Here is a 17838-nt window from a genome sequence, read left to right as displayed (position 1 = left end):
AGATAAAAACATAAAGAAATGATCAGAAATAAACACTACACACTATTAATCAGACCCCGATCCGCAAATTTTAGATACCTGGTTAAGAACACACGCAACAGTTGGGTTTTGTTTTAAACAACCAAGAAAATTGTGTTGGTTTTTGACCCAATTACTGGGTTGGTCCCATTTGAATAAATGATTGTTTCATACCACCAGGGGGTTCCTAATATCACACACTGTCCCTTTTAACTTTTATATTAGGACTGGGGCCACAAAAATTCATTTGGAGGGCTGCAATTGGCCCTCGGGCCATGAGTTTGAGACGCCTGGTTTGGAATAACCAAAACAATTAAGCCGTTTTGTGTCAAACGACCCAGAAAATTGTGTCAAATTGACCTAGGTACTGAGTTTTTCCCGATTCAATGAATTATTTTACCACTAGGAGGTGACTAAAAAAAAAAACACTGCCCGTTTAAACTCTCTTATTAGGGCAGGGGTGTCAAACTCATTTTAACTCGGGGGCCACACAATAGAACAAACATTCTGTCTGGGGCCGGACTAGTAGATTAAAGAGAAAGAAAAAGAGAGATAAAGAAATAATAGAAAGAGGGAGGAAAAAGGAGAGAGGGCGGAACTAAGAAAGAGAGAGGGAGAGAGCGTGAGAAACCAAAGATAAAAAGTCGTGAGAGAGCGGGAAAAGAAAAGGAGAGGAAGAAGGAAATCCAAAGAGAAATAGAAAGGCAGAAGGAGAGAAAAGAGAAAAGAAAGCGCAAAAGGTAGGAAGAGAGAAAGAGAAAAGGAAAAAAGGAAGTCAGAGCAAAAGAAGTTAAAAGACACAGAAAGAGAAAGAGCAACAAAGGAAGAGAAAAAGAGAGACAGAGAGTGAAAGAGACAGAGAGTGGGAGAAAAGGGGTGGTAAAGAGAGAGAGAGAGAGAGAGAGAGAGAGAGAGAGAGAAATAAATACAAGTACAGTGTCTTTATGAGAGGCACCTGTCTTTGGCAACATCAAGTTGACATATTTCAACCAGCAGCTTGTTTTTCTCTTGCGCTTCTCTGAGTGTTGTCTTGCGGCCCGGATTCAATCCCTTAGTTGGCCTGATCTGGCCAGCGGGCCGCCTGTTTGACGCCTGTGTATTAGAACAAGGGCTTCAAACTATCATCCCGTGGGCTGCAATCGGCCTAGGTTAGGGCATGTCTGTGCTGTTCTCTGAAGGGAGTAGTACACACAGTTGAAGGAGATCTTCAGTTTATTTGCAATTTTCTTGCATGAAATAGTCTTTATTTCTTTATTTATGTATTTATTTTTAAGAATAGAGTGCCGAGTTTCACATGAAAGTTCTCTTTTTTGGCCATTCTTAAAGTTAAATCACACCCGGATACTCGACTAGTTCAAAAGAAGGTCAGTTTTATAGCTTCTCCAACTAGTTTAACTGTTAGACTGTTTTAACATAATCACTCAAGGGTTTCCTATTTGTTCATTAGCCTTCAGTAGCAAACACAACATACTGGTAGAACACTAGGGGGCTGCTTGCTGGAAATGGGACTCTATGCACCTATGTCTTGCATCCAAAAGCAGACATTTGATGCTAAAATAGTCATTTACCAGTAAACAATATATGACGTGAATTGCTAATTAGTTTTAACAGTGCCAACTGCTGGTATGGGGTAAGGTTTGGTTTGGCTTTAGACTTTGCGACAGGAGGGTGTTTTTTTTTTTTGGCAGTCTACAACGAGCTGCCAACGGTAAGACACGATCTCTTGGTGCTCCGCAAAAAGTAAATTTTAAACTTTAAAACCACAGCTGACAAATCTCTAAACATGCACAGTAATGTGATTGATGTTGTCAAGCTGTTTGGATTTATTTTCGTTTTGTTTCTGTCGCCTTTTATGTTAGTTTTGCCGGACGTTGCATGTTGTGCTAAAATGCTAATTCCCCTTATAGAGATCAAAGCCAGTAGAGAAGCTTATCACGTGTTGTGTTGTGACTCATTCATTTGCAGGTAAATTGTACCCGTTTTTTTACTCATTATTGTTATTATTTCTATTTTCTCATATATATAAAAAGGATGATGTTGGTTAAAATTCAGACTAAAGAAAAATATGTTGAATTCATTGTAAACGTTAAAAAAAACACTATACGATCTCTTGTTAAAATGGATGTAAAAATGTATTGTGATGGATGATATTCTAAAATGTATTTGATGTAAACTGAAAAGAAAGCTCTTTGATATGTTTTGTGGGCAGTCTACAACGAGCTACCAACAAGATCAAAGCCAGCAGAGCAGCTTACCACGTGTTGTGTTGTGACTCATTCATTTGTAGCAACTATAATAAAAACCTCATCATCCAGTCCAGCGTGAATGTGGATCTTTGGTGGGACAGATACACCGCGGTTACATATGTAAATTGGGGTGCGACGTTTGAGGTTTCTGAAAAGGTTGAAAGTAGAATAATTTTTTTTGAAGCATTTGCTAAAAAAGCCAAACTGTGTCTGAATAACCTTTATATTTTTTTGTTCACCGCGCCTATCTGCTTTTATCTTACTTTTAGCACCGCTGTTACGGGACACATTATGAAGCTGGAAAGAGGGTAGGGGCAGGAGGGGTGGAGAGCGATTTCATGCTCGTTCCCAAAATTTTTGTTAGTGTGGCCTGAAAATTGTACAAGTAAGTGTAAAGCAAATAAGCCAAGCACAAAATTGACTTCCAAGTAACTCAGAACTTTAGAATGGATGGAACCACTGCGTCCACTTTTGGACAGTTCCCGAATGTACCAATTCACCATGTACCATAATGAACTGATAACAAGAAGTTTTGAATGTAGTTAAAACATCCAAGGCTATGTAATGATAAAATAATGCTCTTACCGTACGCAATGATGTCGATTGTAGAGGCAACTTAAAGTACAGAGCATTACGCAAATTTCTCACTTCTTTGGCTTTCTAACAAGTTTAGCAATTTCAAACACCATTACCCGATACTGCGAGTATCAGATATCTCAGACCATACCCATAGAGCAGACCTGGGCACTCCGGTCCTGGAGGGCCGTATGTTCTGCATGATTTTTGAGGTTTCTCTGATCCAATACAGGTGATTCCAATCACCAGTATCGTTAACGAGCACTTGCTAGCTTGCTAACGAGGTTATAATTTGTATCACCTGAGTTAAAGAAGAGCAAACTTCAAAATCTGGCAGGACGTATGGCCCTCCAGGACCGGAGTGCCCAGGTCTGCCATAGAGGCATGATCTGATCAAGGATCCCTGGTCCACATAAAAAGAGGAACTGATCGATGGTTCACCCTCTTTACAGCATCGCATGCAGCCGCGTGGCGCGGCCGTGCAGGCCTAAACTGCGGCCTTGAGCTTAGCACGTGGGCCGTACGTTGCGACCACCTGGAGCACAAGACCAAATCCCTCCGCAACAACAAGTAGGAGGATAGTTTCAAATTTAAGACCATGTTTGCTGGTTCTTGGGAATGAGCTTTTTTTGTACAAAAAAACTAGCATTATAGAGGCAAACTTTTTTTTGTGCTAGTAACTTTCCGCAGTCGAAAACTCCCATAATCTCTGCCGACCCCCCCCCCTTCTACTTCTTCTATCACCGATTCTCTGTGTTAATAAATTGTGTGTGTGCCATTTCAATCCGCCTGATTCATTGATTCCATTTTCTTGGTATTAGTAATTCATTTAAGAACTCAAAGAACTCCAGTAGTTACATAATTTAATTTGATCAGTGTAGGAAATTCTAGCATCCTTCAGAGAAAAAAAAGATTTATGGTGGAGCACAAGCAAGACCTAGAGGCAAATTCGTTTACTGATTGCAGTAAGGAATCATTTGTTTCAATCGTAACGATTTCCAAAATGAAAGCTAGAAAAATCCCTACATAATACAGTCCAAACGCCAACCCGAACCCAAAAAAAAGATGAAAAAAGGAGAGTTTATTAGTACTTGAGGAATGAGCTGACTGAGATCATGACTTTAAGCCAGGAGATGGCATCAGAGAGTAGCAAAATTTCAAGTTGCAGACTCCACCTTGAAACAAAAACATTCATTCTTTTGAAAGACGAGCACGGTCAGTGAAATAAAGCTGAACAAAGCCAAGAGCGAAATGATGGCGGCTAGAAACAGAACAAAAAAAAAAAACATCCTGAAGTCTACTTTAGCATCACTCTTAGCACTTTTGTGTCCCGATGTCCATTAAGTGGGGAAGCAGATCCAGTTCGGTTCTCAGAACCAGGACCTCAATGGTGTCTGGCAGCAGGTGGTTCTTCAGCGGGTTTATAAAGCTTGTGTTTTCAGCTCCACGGGCTCTCTGGTGTCCTGCGGGCCCTCGGTTTTCGGGGGCCGAGAGCCCTTCAGCGTGGCCAGCCTCTCCGAGAGGCTTCGCATTCGTGGGAACAGCATGAAGTCATAGAGCAAAGCGCCGATAGTTCCTCCGATAATAGGGCCCACCCAGTAGACCTGCAGAGAAGAGAAAAATACAATTGGGGCCTTTATTAAACTGTGTGTCACCTACAAGCCAAGTAGGATCCAAGTATGTACATATATTCATCCATCCATCCATTATCTGCACCGCTTATCCTCAGTAGGGTCACGGGGGTTCTGGAGCCCATCCCAGCTATCTTCGGGCAGTGGGCAGGGGACACCCTGAACTGGTTGCCAGCCAGTTGCAGATCACACCTACGCTCATTCATACCTAGGGACAATTTGGACCGGCCAATTAACCTGACACGCATGATTTTAGAATGTGAGAGAAAACCAGAGTGCTCGGAAGACACCCATGCAAGCACGGGGAGAACATGCAAACTCCGCACAGGAAGGCTTTTAGCTAGATTTGAACCCATGACCTCCAAACTGTGCCATGGACGCTCTAACCACTCATCTGCCGTGCCGCCCATGTGTGTATTTAATTATCTCATCTCTCATTAGCTGCACTGCTTATCCTCAGTAGGGTCGCGGGGGTGCTGGAGCCCATCCCAGCTATCTTCGGGCAGTGAGCAGGGGACACCCTGAACTGGTTGCCAGCCAATCGCAGGGTACACAGGGACAAACAACTCATTCGCTCATTCATACCTAGGGACAATTTGGACCGGCCAATTAACCTGACACGCATGATTTTGGAATGTGGGAGAAAACCAGAGTGCTCGGAAGACACCCATGCAAGCACGGGGAGAACATGCAAACTCCGCACAGGAAGGCTGTTAGCTGGATTTGAACCCACGACCTGCGAACTGTGCCACGGACGCTCTCACCACTCAGCTTAGGTCCCTGTTTTTAAGCACGAAATGTATTTAGTTTTGCAGTAAAATGTAGTATTTTGGAAGTATTTCTGTCGTAGTATTTCTGGAGTATTTTGTAGCATTTTTGATGTATTACTGTAGAAGTGAAATGAAATGAAATGAAATGAAATGATCTGCATTTATATAGCGCTTTTCAAGTCAATGACTTCCCAAAGCGCTTTACATTGTGCTTCACATTTCCCAATAGCGGCCGTGATCTGTGCAGCCATGTAAGGCGCTAACCTGCTTATTGGGGGTAATTGGGGGTTCAATGTCTTACCCAAGGACACTTCGACATGTAACACGGACAAGCCGGGATTCGAACTGGGATCCCTTAATCCTAAAACGATCGCTCTACCTCCTGAGCTACTGCCGCCCCAAGTATTTAGCTTTTTGCAGCATTACTGTAGTAGTATTTTTGTAGTGTAGTATTGCTGTAGTATTATTTATGTAGATTTTTTTGTTTTGTTTTTCAAATTAAAGCAATGTAATATATTAGGTACCTGGTTTTAAGCACTAAATTTATATTTCGATTTGTAGTAATTTATTTTTGTATATTTGTAGTGCTAGTGTTATATTTTTGCGCTATTTTTGTCGTAGTGTTTTTGTAGTTTACTGGAGTAGTATTACTGTTGTAGCTTTTTTGTAGTATTACTGTATTAGTATTTTTGTATTATAGTATAGTATTATAGTATCACAGTAGTTTTATGTAGTAAAACAAAGTAATACAATAGGTCCAGGTTTTTAAGCGCTAAATTTATATTTAGTTTATAGTAATTTTGTAGTATTAATATAGTAGTATTTTTGTAGTGTCTGTTGTATTTTTGTAGGATTACTGTAATTGTATTTCGTAGTATTTCTATGTTAGTATTTCTGTAGTAGTACTTTTGTGTTATATTATGATCTTAGTAGTATTTTTTTTTACTATTTTGTATTTTATTTTCAAACTTACTGCAAAAAAAAAAAAATATTATCAGTAGTACTTTGTTTACAATTATATACATTGTCATAATCAATCTTGTTCAACGGGCCGAACAAAAAAGCGTGATCGGCTGCAAGCGGCCTGCATGCCGTAGTTTGCCCACCCCTTCTTTAGACAATAATGTTTGTAGGAGAGGCATTCTAAAGTACCGAACATTACGCAAATTTCTTACTTCTTTGGCTTTCTGGTTGTTTTTTGTACAAGGGAATCTACCCAAATTGACTCGGATTATAGCGGGGAACCTTTTTTTTGTGCTAGTAACTTTCAGCGGTCGAAAACTCCCATAATCTCTGGCACCACCCCCCCTGATTTTTTCTGTCATTGATTCTCTGTGTTAATAAATTGTGTGTGTGCCATTTCAATCGGCCTGGTTCGTTGATTCCATTTTCTTGGGATCAGGGTTGGGTAGGGTTACTTTAACTTGATTACTTTCAATTACTTTTGGATTACTCCAATAGCAAATATGCTAATAAAAGACAAAAGAAACTAAATATGAAAAAAATGACTCAATTATGTGCAGGCTTGGGGAGTAACGGAATACATAGAACGGCAAAAATGATGTTGGCAAGCTGTTTGGATTTATTTTCATTTTGTTTCTGTCGCATTTGATGTTAGTTTTGCCGGAGATCAAAGAGATCAAAGCCAGGAGAGAAAGCTTACCACGTGCTGTGAGTCATCATTTTATTCATATTTAGTTTCCTTTGTCTTTTATCAGCATATTTGGTATTGGAGTAATCCAAAAGTAATTTAAAGTAATCCAATTAAAGTAACCCTACCCAAACCTGCTTGGGATTAGTAATTCATTTAAGAACTCAAAGAACTCCAGTAGTTATATAGTTATCTCATCCCATCTCATCTCATCTCATTAGCTGCACCGCTTATCCTCAGTAGGGTCGCGGGGGTGCTGGAGCCCATCCCAGCAATCATCGGGCAGTGGGCAGGGGACACCCTGAACTGGTTGCCAGCCAATCGCAGGGCACACAGGGACAGACAACTCGCTCGCTCATTCACACCTAGGGACAATTTGGACCGGCCAATCCACCTGAAATGCATGTCTTTGGAACGTGGGAGGAAACCGGAGTGCCCGGAGGAAACCCACGCAAGCACGGGGAGAACATACAAACTCCGCACAGGAAGTCTGGAGCTGGATTTGAACCCACGTAGGAGGTTCCCATGACTTGAACTGTGCCGCACATGCGCTAACCACTGCGTCGCCGTGCTATGTTGGCAAGCTGTCTGGATTTATTTTCATTTTCTTTCTGTGGCATTTTATGTTCGTTTTGCCGGAGATCAAAGAGATCAAAGCCAGGAGAGAAAGCTTACCACGTGTTGTGAGTCATCATTTGATTCATATTTAGTTTCCTTTGTCTTTTATCAGCATATTTGGTATTGGAGTAATCCAAAAGTCATTGAAAGTAATCCAGTTAAAGTAACCCTACCCAACCCTGCTTGGGATTAGTAATTCATTTAAGAACTCAAAGAACTCCACTAGTTATATAATTTAATAGTAATTTGCTGGGACATTTTGTCGAGTATTGACATATATTTGGACAATCTTGTGGAAAGCAGGAATGAGGTTTTCTTACCCAATGATTGGAAAAATTTCTAACCAACACAGCTGGAGCGAAGGATCTTGCTGGGTTCATCCCTGCTCCGGTGTAGTACATCTAAGTGGTGAGGAACACGAAAATTCAAGATGCGGAAAGTGCGATTAAGGTTAGAAAAGCAAGCAGGTTGATGGTGTCTCACCCCGAGCAGATGTCCCATCAGCACGGAGAAACCGATAGCCAAAGCGGCAGATCCCAAGCGTCCGTCGCGTCGCTCGTCCGTCACGGCAAAGACGCAGACCACCAACTGCACGGTGAGGAAGACCTCCATGGTGGTTGCCATGCCCAGACTGATGCCTGGTTGCACCTGCCCAGGTAACAAAAGGAAACCACCTTCATTGCATCTCCATTTGAGACCCTCACGTTGAAACCCTTTATTGCTATGAGCAACCTTCTTGTTTTTACTCATTCAGACCTTGATTTCCTCTTTGTCCTTACCATATTTGGTCACTCACTTCCTGGCTCCAACCGACACCAGGTTTCTCATGTCCTGATGACCCTCCAATCCCACCTCTCTCTCTTCATTACTTAAACCCTCTATTTCCTAGATTCAATCCTAGTTCATTGCTTCTCTTGTCACGTTCCAACCTTCTCGTCACAGCCTTGTTTTCGTCCAGTGTACCGAACCCTTGTCCCCGTTCGTGACCACGAGTACCACCTGCTGAAAATTTGGACTGTCGCCCTTGCTGAAGTGATTTTACCGGATCACCGAACCCTTGCCTGCCTCTTGGACCACGACTGCTGCCTATGGAGATCTTGATATTGTTACCCAGGTATCTGACTCCCTGTGTACCGAATCCTGTCCCAATGAAGACCTCCATAGCTGCACTAATCCATGTTTCTGCAGTGTGCTTCCACACCACCCCAAGCCGGTCCTTGACAGCTTGAGAAGTTACTATAAATGTTGAACGTGTATACCAACCAATGGCTGTGGATGATTAAGAAAACACTGAGGCTTTTTTGGGGACAGACATGAATACCTAGACATATAGCGCCTAGCAAAAGTGTTGGTAGATAGACAGATAGAAAGATAGATAGATACTTTATTCATCCCCGTAGGGAAATTCACACTTCCAGCAGTGTCCTTTGTTGTTTATTAACAGATTTACAGGATGCCCTCTGGGTGCTTTGTTGTAGTTTAGCCGCAGCGGAGTGGATGACGACACACCCTAGTCCAAAAGTTCGACATCCCTTTAGCAGATGGAAATCTTTGTGCCCAGGGATACACCACCTCGTGTTAGCGAGTCCACCTCTTCTCCGCTTCCCGCAGGCTTTCGTGTCTCTGTCTAACAGCGCTGAAGCCGGGTAGCTCCCGGTAGCTCTACGTTAGCGTCCGGGATGCTAGACGTGAGCCAGGTTTCCGTAAAACACAGCAAACTGCACTCCCTGTGAGCTTTGATGTTTTTCACCAGCACAGCCAGTTCGTCTGTCTTATTTGGTAGAGAGTTCACATTTCCCATTAAAATGGACAGTACCGAAGGCTTATATCGCCGCTAGCCGCTTAGCCTTCACTTTAGCTCCGGCTCTGCAACCACGATAGGCACGAGAATTCTTCAGGGCAAGGAGTTGATTCCTCGAATAAACGCATTTTTGTGCGTTAAAACCGATAGGATAGAAAGTAATCCAAAGTGTAGTTGTCAAACATGACGAAAAACACCGAAGATAGAAGCAGACAATTAAAACAATAAATCACAAAAAGTGCGAAATAACGCGGAGCTGCTGGAAAGGCCCCATTACAAACTTTTTGTCATATTGCCAAAGTTAAAGCTAAAAAACTGAAAATATTTTCCAAGAATCAACAACATGTAATACACAATCATGAAGTGGAAATAAATCATTTCAACATTTTATACTATCCTTACAACAAAAAAACTGAAAAGTAGGTGTTACTAGAATATTCCCCCCCTGTTCTCTCAGCTCAGCCAACTGACACCAGAAGTTACGATGACTTGTGAATGGTCCATTGGTCCCTTTCTAAAACCAAACCATCAAAAGGCTTGTTTGGCATTTTGCAAAAAGCCACATGGGAGACACAAAGAACATGTGGAAAGAGGTGCTCTGGTCAGATGAGACCAAAAATTGAAACTTTTTGGGCTGAGTGCAAAAGCCTTACGCTGTCAAACATGGGGGTGGAAGCATCAGGCTCTGGGGTTGCTTTTCTTCAGCATGGACTTGGAATATCGTCCAAATTGATAGTAAGATGGCCAAATAAAGGGCTATTCTGTCAGAAAAAAGCCAAAGTCCAGACCTTAATCCTGTAGAGGTGTCAAACAGGCGGCCCGCGGGCCATGTCAGGCCCGCTAAGGGATTGAATCCGGCCCGCGAGACAACACTCAGAGAAGCGCAAGAGAAAAACAAGCTGCAGGTTGAAATATGTCAACTTGATCTTGGCCAAAGCCAGGTGCCTCAAACAAAGACATTGTACTTGTATTTATTTCTCTTTCTCTCTCTCTCTCTCTTTCTCTGTTTTCCACCCCTTTTCTCTCACTCTCTGTCTCTGTCTCTTTCACTCTCTGTGTCTCTCTTTTTTTCTTCCTTTGTTGCTCTTTGTCTCTTTCTCTATGTGTGTCTTTTAACCTCTATTGCTCTAACTTCCTTTTTTCCTTTTCTCTCGTTTCTCTTTCTCTCTTCCTACCCTTCACACTTCTTTTATCTTTTCTCTCTCTTTGTCTCTTTCTCTCTCCTTGTCTTTTAAGCTCTTTTGCTTTAATTTCCTTTTTTCCTTTTCTCTCTTTTCTCTTTCTCACTTCCTACCCTTCTCGCTTTCTTTTCTCTTCTGTCTTTCTATTTCTCGTTGGATTTCTTTCTTCCGCTCCCTTTCTTTCCCCCTCTCTCACGCCTTCTCTTTTTATCTCTTCTGTTTTTCATGAACTCTCTCTCTTTTTCTTTCTTTGTATTGCCCTCTCTCATTTTCCCTCCCGCTTTCTCTTATTTCTTTATCTCTTTTTCTTTCTCTTGAATCTACTAGTCCGGCCCCTGACAGAATGTTTGTTCTATCGTGTGGCCCCCGAGTTCAAATGAGTTTGACACCCCTGCTATAGAGCAAGGATCTTCCCGACTGCTCGTGAGCCATATATAGCTCTTTTCATGAGTACATATGGCTTGAAGATAAAATTGCACACATGCAAATTTCATCTACAGTGTTCCAAATATAATGAGCGCAAAGTCAGCTGCTGACGTGGCACTGGCAGTGCAAATGGTTCAGTCCAGTATATAATAAGCATACTCCCCACTACAGTTAACAGTCAAGTTGTCACACCAACAGACCTCGTTTTGGCTGTACATCACTAAGGCTGCACGGAAAGTAAATACACTGGTATCCTAGTTTGCAGTATTTTGTGACATTTTTATAACAAAGCTCTGCTAACACCTTGTTTTGAAACCATAGAGTTGCTGGATACAACCGGAATGTTTGATCTTACATTACACATTAACATCAAACATTAAGGAATGTAAGCTAGTTTGTAAGGAAGAATGGGAAATATTTCTGCTTTAAGGTGTGCCAAACTTATAGAGGACTTGCGGCTGTGATGGCAGCAACAAGAGGTTGGATGAAGTATTAACTCTAAGGGGGCTAATATATTTGCAGCGCCTACTTTTTAAGTTTTTATTGGTTAGAAAAATATAAAACATTGACTAAACTTGGTTTCTTCTCACGATTGTTTCTCACATGTTGTTGAGTCTTAAACATTCTTTGATGCCAGAAATATAGTACCGTAAATTTCGGACTATAAGCCGCTACTTTTTCCCCAAACTTTCAACCCTGCGGCGCTCGAGTACAAAAGGTAAGATTTAGACTGCAACTTCTTAGCTTGTGCACAAATTAAATTAGCGTAGACATATCCTCATCATGCAAATTGCAAAAAAAAAGGCACATGACGCAACTTTCAAGTTACACGCAATCGAGCAGTCCGATATAGAAGGAAACGTTACCTTGAGAGCGTGATGTTAACGTGCATTTTAATAAAGGAGCGTGGGACGGCGTCTGCATGACAAAGTCTCTTTCCCATACTGAAGGAAGACGACTCTGATGGCGTCGGTTATAAGGAGGAAGACAAGGACGGTTTACCGTGCTTATTTCGAGTACCGTATGTTTTTTTAACAGAGCTGTCTACTGTGTTGAGAGCGTGTTGCTAGTAGCGTTTTGCTACCCTTCACAGGCACGCTTTGGGATGAAAGTTATAATATTATTATTAAAGCTTTGAAAACTCTCTCGGTGTATATGTAACCATGTATAATATGTATTTGCAACTGTATATTTTTGTAATGTATTTATTTTAGAAACTTATTCTGATATGTTATGTACGAGCAAATGAGAAAGAAAAGGCGAGGCAAACGCGGGCTGACGGGAAGTGGAGTAAAGGTGAGACGTGTTTGTGGACGCGGCCGACAATAGTGGATTATATTTTTCCCACCCTTACCTTTGGAAATATACACTTTTTTCCTTGGATTACTTTCAACGGGCACCCGGACTCTGCAGGTCTGCATTACATTTTAAGTACCGGTATCATTTTCCGTTCAATCTGCCGGGTGTGTTTTTTGGACTTAATCGGGGATTGGTTAATTTCGTGTTTGAATTGCGTTTTTTCAATGTGGGCGCATGCGGCTAATATGCAGGTGCGGCTTGTGTATGTACAAAATCGGTTTTCCTCCCGAAATTTGGTGGGTGCGGCTTATAATCAGGTGCGCTCTATGGTCCGGAATTTACGGTAATATGTCAGAGTTCTTTGGGGGGACAGCAGGGTTAACAGGGTTGGGTAGGGTTACTTTAACTTGATTACTTTCAATGACACTTGGATTACTCCAATACCAAATATGCTAATAAAAGACAAAAGAAACTAAATTTGAATAAAATGACTCCGTTTTGTGCAGGCTTGGGTAGTAACGGAATACATGGAACGGCAAAAATGATGTTTGGATTTATTTTCGTGTTGTTTCAGTCGCATTTTATGTTCGTTTTGCCGGAGATCAAAGAGATCAAAGCCAGGAGAGAAAGCTTACCACGTGTTGTGAGTCATCATTTTATTCATATTTAGTTTCTTTTGTTTCACTCAAGACTAACACATCAACCTTCCTTTTAGTCATCATCCTTCCGATCTCCTCTTTCTTCCACTCAGTTGCTTTACTTCCACATCCTCTCACATTTAGTGACCCTATAACTAGGGTTTGCGAAACCTTTCGGTTTCGGTCAAAGCCAGGAGAGAAAGCTTACCACGTGTTGTGAGTCATCATTTTATTCATATTAAGTTTCTTTGGTCTTTTATTAGCATATTTGGTATTGGAGTCATCCAAAAGTCATTGAAAGTAATCCAGTTAAAGTAACCCTACCCAACCCTGAGGGTTAAAGAGAGTCTTACCGTGTTCAGGACCAAGTTGCCACGCATGTTGATAGGCGTGACGCCGTAGAGCACAGCGGCACCGGCCAGGGCTCCTAGACATTGAGCGACAATGTAGAACAGGGCGCGGAATAACGACATCTGGGACCCGATCAGAAAAGCGATCGTCACTGCCGGGTTAATATGTCCGCCGCTAATGTGACCAATGGACTGGATAAAGGTAGCGGCCGCCAGCCCAAAGCAGAAGGCCACATGCAGGACGTTGTGGGGCCCCGTGGTCCAGCGGAGGGCGGCCCCCAACCCAAAGAAAACGAAGAACATGGTGCCGTAGAACTCGGCGAACACCGCCCGCCAGAAAGACACGGACCGGAACTCCCACATTTTGACCCGAAAGAGGACTAAATGGTGAACTGAACAGCGAGTACCCCTCCCGGACTTTCTCCAAATCTGCCTTTCAATCAAAAAGTCTGACTGAAGCCAAACTTTAGATACTTTTGCCGGTCATAGAAAGCTCCTGAGTGGAGCGCCGCAACAGTCTGTTAGCATCTACGGGCCAACCTTAACGTAGTGCACAAAACACGCAGCCACATACAACACTAGCACGCTATGCACACACTCGGTCCTTTTACCGGTCCGGGGGATCTCGGAGGCCTTTATTATAAGAGTCCAGCTGAGCCCGGGGGAGTGGTCAGTACACAATGGCGTCATTAAAAACGGTGTCGTTAACCCTTGCCGTGGCTGAACCCGCACACACTGCTCTTTGGCTGACGAGAGCAAAGCGTCCGTCTAGAATTCAGCAGAAGAGAGGCTCTGTTCAGGTTGCTTCCATCTCAATAATAACAATAATATTCTACATAACTAACGCGTTTGTTACCTCCCGTCTCGATGACTGTAATGCACTACTCTCCGGCCTCCCGAAGTCCAGAATCAAGAGTCTTCAGCTGGAACAAAATGCTGCAGCGAGGCTTTTAACTAGGACAAAAAAGTCCGATCACATCACCCCGATTTTGGCTAACCTGCATTGGCTCCCTGTTAGCCTAAGATGTGATTTCAAGGTTCTCTTAGTATTATACAAAATCATACATGGACTTGCTCCCTCATATTTTTTAGATCTGATTTCCCCCTATGTTCCGGTCCGAAGCATTCGTTCTGAGAGTGCCAGTCTTCTGGTTGATCCCAAGAGCAAAGAAGTGTTCCGCTGGTTCGAGAACGTTCTCCATCCGGGCACCGGTGCTGTGGAATGCTCTTCCCCCTGAGATTCCATCTGCAACCTCAGTGGAAATGTTTAAATCTAGGCTTAAAACACACTTCTACTCTATAGCATATGAATAACCTATACTTTTCGTGGACAATATCTCTGTATTATTTGTGATTGCAACATCCTTATGTTGGTACCAGATCAGGGGATGGTGTAATAATAGTCTGAAAAAATAGTCTGTGTAATAACCTATGCAGCCCTTTGAGACTCTTTGTGATTAAGGGCTATACAAATAACAATGACTTGACTTGACTTGACTTAACTACATCTTATTTCAAAACGCCTTCCACCCAAGGTGGCTGTACACAGAATAAAACAAACATGGGTGTGGCAGTTGAGGCAATATATTACGAATATCAGGTTTGAAGAGGTGGGTTTTGAGTCCGGATTTGAAGATAGACAGGGTTTAGCAATTCCGGAGGTCAGGTGATAATGAGTTCCAGAGCTGGGGGGCAGAGCGGCTGAAAGCGAACGAAAGCTTTACTCCCCACGGAGCTGAGAAGGGTGTCAGGCAGTGTTCTCTCTAAGCTGCGCGCGTGTGCAATTGCGCACTGCTCGCAGATTCTCTGCGCACAAGAAAATCTAGCCGGCGCACAAAAATGAGGGCTCAAAATGACTAATTAAGAAGCGACTTAAGTCAAAGTTACAGTGCATGAAGGTAAAAATACACGAGTTCCTAAGACGTTGTGTCCTAAATGCGGTATTTTGAAGTCGAGTCGAAGGAGAACGAAGTTGAGTAAAGTTAGTAGAGTTTGTTGGGGAACCGGTTTCTTCGGCTCGGCTCACTAAAAGGAACCGGCTCTTTCGGGTCCTAAACGGCTCTTCAGGTTGTTTTTGCTTCTTTCATCCCAACATGACCAAAGATAGCTGGGATGGGCTCCAGCACCCCCGCGACCCTACTGAGGATAAGCGGTGCAGATAATGGATGGATGAATGGATGGAAGGAGAATGTAATGTCGGGGATGACACCTAGACTCTTGACCCGAGGGGAGGGAAAAACTAAGGAACTGTCAATGGAGGGAGAGAGAGAAAAGATGCCATCTATAGAGAGGTTAGATTTGGTGCCCATGGGAAGAAATTCTGTTTTATTGTTCTTTTATTTCAAGAAGTTGAAGTTGAACCATGATTCTATTTCAGATAGACAGGAGGTGAGGGAGGTGGCTGGGAGTGTCAAGTGGGGTGAGCAGGAAAGGTAGAATTGGGTGCCATCTGCAAAGAAGTGGAAAGAAAATTTGAATTTATGGTAGATATGGCCTAGTGGAGTGGTCAGGAACCCAAAGAGCCATAATAGCAAAATATTCTTGATTATTCTTTCAGAGAGCCACACCACATATTTTGAGACAAAATTCAACAAAACTGCCAAACTCCCTTTCCAGACAAAAGCTTATTTTTCTGCGCATTTTAACTTCACTGTTTGACAAATATACCACTTTAAACTGGTCTCCCTCCCGCGGTCACTCAAAGCTCCAGTGTGTAATATTTAACCACCAGATGGCCCTCTTGTCTAATGCGAATGTAAACAAGTGCCAGAACAAGCAGCAAGATGACAGCAAACATGGCGTATGGAAGAAGATGATGATCGAGAATTCGTCTCATACGCGTTCACAGAGAATGCAGGAATCAATGGCGTGAGAGGGAGCTCTTATTTATTGATGCAACAACCTCAACAAGAAAACTCAGAGAATCTCAGATATGCGTGGGTCTTTATAGTTTCAACACAGCATGTGTAAACGGTGTAGCCCGTCCCTTTCACGCGGCATGCACAGAGTTCCGTCCTTATTTGGAAGTGTTTTTAAGTTTATGCCAGTTTATGTGACCTTGCCCTTTGCCGTTATCTCTTGTCCTCCCTTAAGGAGGATTGTTTATACTAATTCGTCCGCCGAGACCTTCCCGAAATGTAAGCAACATTTCTCCCAACTGTAAGCAAGTCTTTCTACATTTCAGCAAGGCTCCTGAACAAATGTATGCAAATCTATTCTACAAATGCAAGTTTCTATTCTACAACAGGTGGCGACCTAAAGTAGGGATTCCACTATGTAAAAGAGATACAAATTTCTCGACCTATGATTTTTTTTTTAATAACATTGATGTGATGGGGGCAGCACGGCGGCGCAGTGGTTAGCTCGTGTGCGCCACAGTTCTGAGGTCATCAGATCTGACCTCGTGTGGAGTTTGCATGTTCTCCCCGTGCTTGCATGGGTTTCCTCCGGGCACTCCAGTTTCCTCCCACATTCCATAAACATGCATGTTAGGCTAATTGGCCGGTCCAAATTGTCCCCCGTAAATCAATCAGAACAGTCAGTAGGGAACTTCGGTGTCCAACGAGCACTCTTTGGTGCATCTTGAGAAGACGACTGCCTTACAAGCTCCACGATGGCAATAGTTGGAGGGCACTGATAAAGCAGCTCATTTTCACTTTTGCATTGCAAAGTAACGAAGACGGAAGGTGACAGATTAGACGACCGGCTGGTTTTAAGCCATCAGGCGACTCTCAGCAAGATTCCCCAAAGGTGACCGCGTTTTGTGCGATGTCGAAGAAAGCTTTCTATGGACCAATCTTCTTTGAAAGGGCAATAGTCCCTGGTGAGAAGTACCTCAACATGGTGGAAAACTGTTTATTGGATAAATTGAGAGAGAAAGAGTCTGGTAACTTCATTTTCCACCAGGTTTGGGCGCCATTATACTAGAACCACAGGTTTGGACACTTTCTGAACACAACCAGACAGACAAATTGATTGTACAGTCTGGGCAGAATGATCATGTCATAGCCACCCAGATCCAGCATGTAATTTGTTTTATTTGTGGGAAATTGGGGTCTATGTGCCCTCTGTTCCAAGAAAAGAAAAGTCAAGTCAAGTCAAGTCATGTTTATTTGTATAGCCCTTAATCACCAATGTTGCAAAGATGGAAAAAGGCTGTTCTAGTAATATTCTTCACGTGTGTTTGAAAGGACAGATTGGGGTCAAATATGACACCTAAATTTTTATCTGAGTCACTCTGGGTTATCTTACATTTGTCAATGTTCAGAGCCGCTTTTGAGAACAAGCCATCGCATTTAGATGGACCAATAAATAACATTTCGGTCTTTTCAGAGTTGAGGCGTAAGAAATTGAGTGACATCTATTCTTTTATCTCAGTGAGACAGGCCTCCAAATTTCCACAGTTTAGTGTGGCAGATTCCTCCATCGGAAGATAGAGTTGAGTGTCATCTGTGCAGCAATAGAAACTGATATTTTACTTGCGAATAATATCACCTCATGGAAACATGTAAATGCTGAAAATAAGGGGGCCAAGTACTGAACCCTGCGGAACACCACAGGTCAGACAAGGGCTCTGATGTAATTTTCACCATATTTAACACAGTGCGTCCTATCTGAGAGGTAGGATCTGAAC

At 42.6% G+C, this 17838-nt stretch overlaps 1 protein-coding gene and 1 long non-coding RNA gene across 2 annotated transcripts; both read right to left on the bottom strand.

Moving 5' to 3' along the window:
• Positions 1-3686: 3686 nt before the first annotated feature.
• On the bottom strand, positions 3687-13834 carry LOC148368615 (lens fiber major intrinsic protein-like). Its single transcript, XM_088330596.1, has 4 exons — positions 13209-13834; positions 7994-8158; positions 7831-7911; positions 3687-4444 (listed from the first exon to the last, which is right to left on the bottom strand). Exons 1-4 carry the CDS (start codon positions 13566-13568, stop codon positions 4262-4264), a joined length of 789 nt encoding a protein of 262 aa, XP_088186722.1. The 5' UTR covers positions 13569-13834; the 3' UTR covers positions 3687-4261.
• LOC148368616 (uncharacterized) lies at positions 8199-9425 on the bottom strand. Its single transcript, XR_015849944.1, has 2 exons — positions 9364-9425; positions 8199-9281 (listed from the first exon to the last, which is right to left on the bottom strand). It is a non-coding gene; the product is annotated as an uncharacterized LOC148368616 (long non-coding RNA).
• Positions 13835-17838: the final 4004 nt, after the last annotated feature.

Source organism: Urocampus carinirostris, chromosome 3 (genome assembly GCF_059441175.1).
Source record: "Urocampus carinirostris isolate Australia breed hairy pipefish chromosome 3, RoL_Ucar_1.0, whole genome shotgun sequence".
Taxonomy (NCBI): Eukaryota; Metazoa; Chordata; class Actinopteri; order Syngnathiformes; family Syngnathidae; genus Urocampus; species Urocampus carinirostris.
The sequence above is the reverse complement of the archived record's forward strand: the minus strand, read 5'-3'. Positions and strand labels throughout refer to the sequence as shown.

Bases quoted from the DNA above. Each gene is read 5' to 3' on its own strand.
- LOC148368615 (XM_088330596.1), bottom strand. From the start codon at position 13,568: ATGTGGGAGTTCCGGTCCGTGTCTTTCTGGCGGGCGGTGTTCGCCGAG. The intron at 8,159-13,208 runs GTAAGACTCTCT...TTACCTGGGCAG, and splicing joins GCAACTTGGTCCTGAACACG to GTGCAACCAGGCATCAGTCT. The intron at 4,445-7,830 runs GTAAGAAAACCT...TCTTCTCTGCAG, and splicing joins GAAATTTTTCCAATCATTGG to GTCTACTGGGTGGGCCCTAT.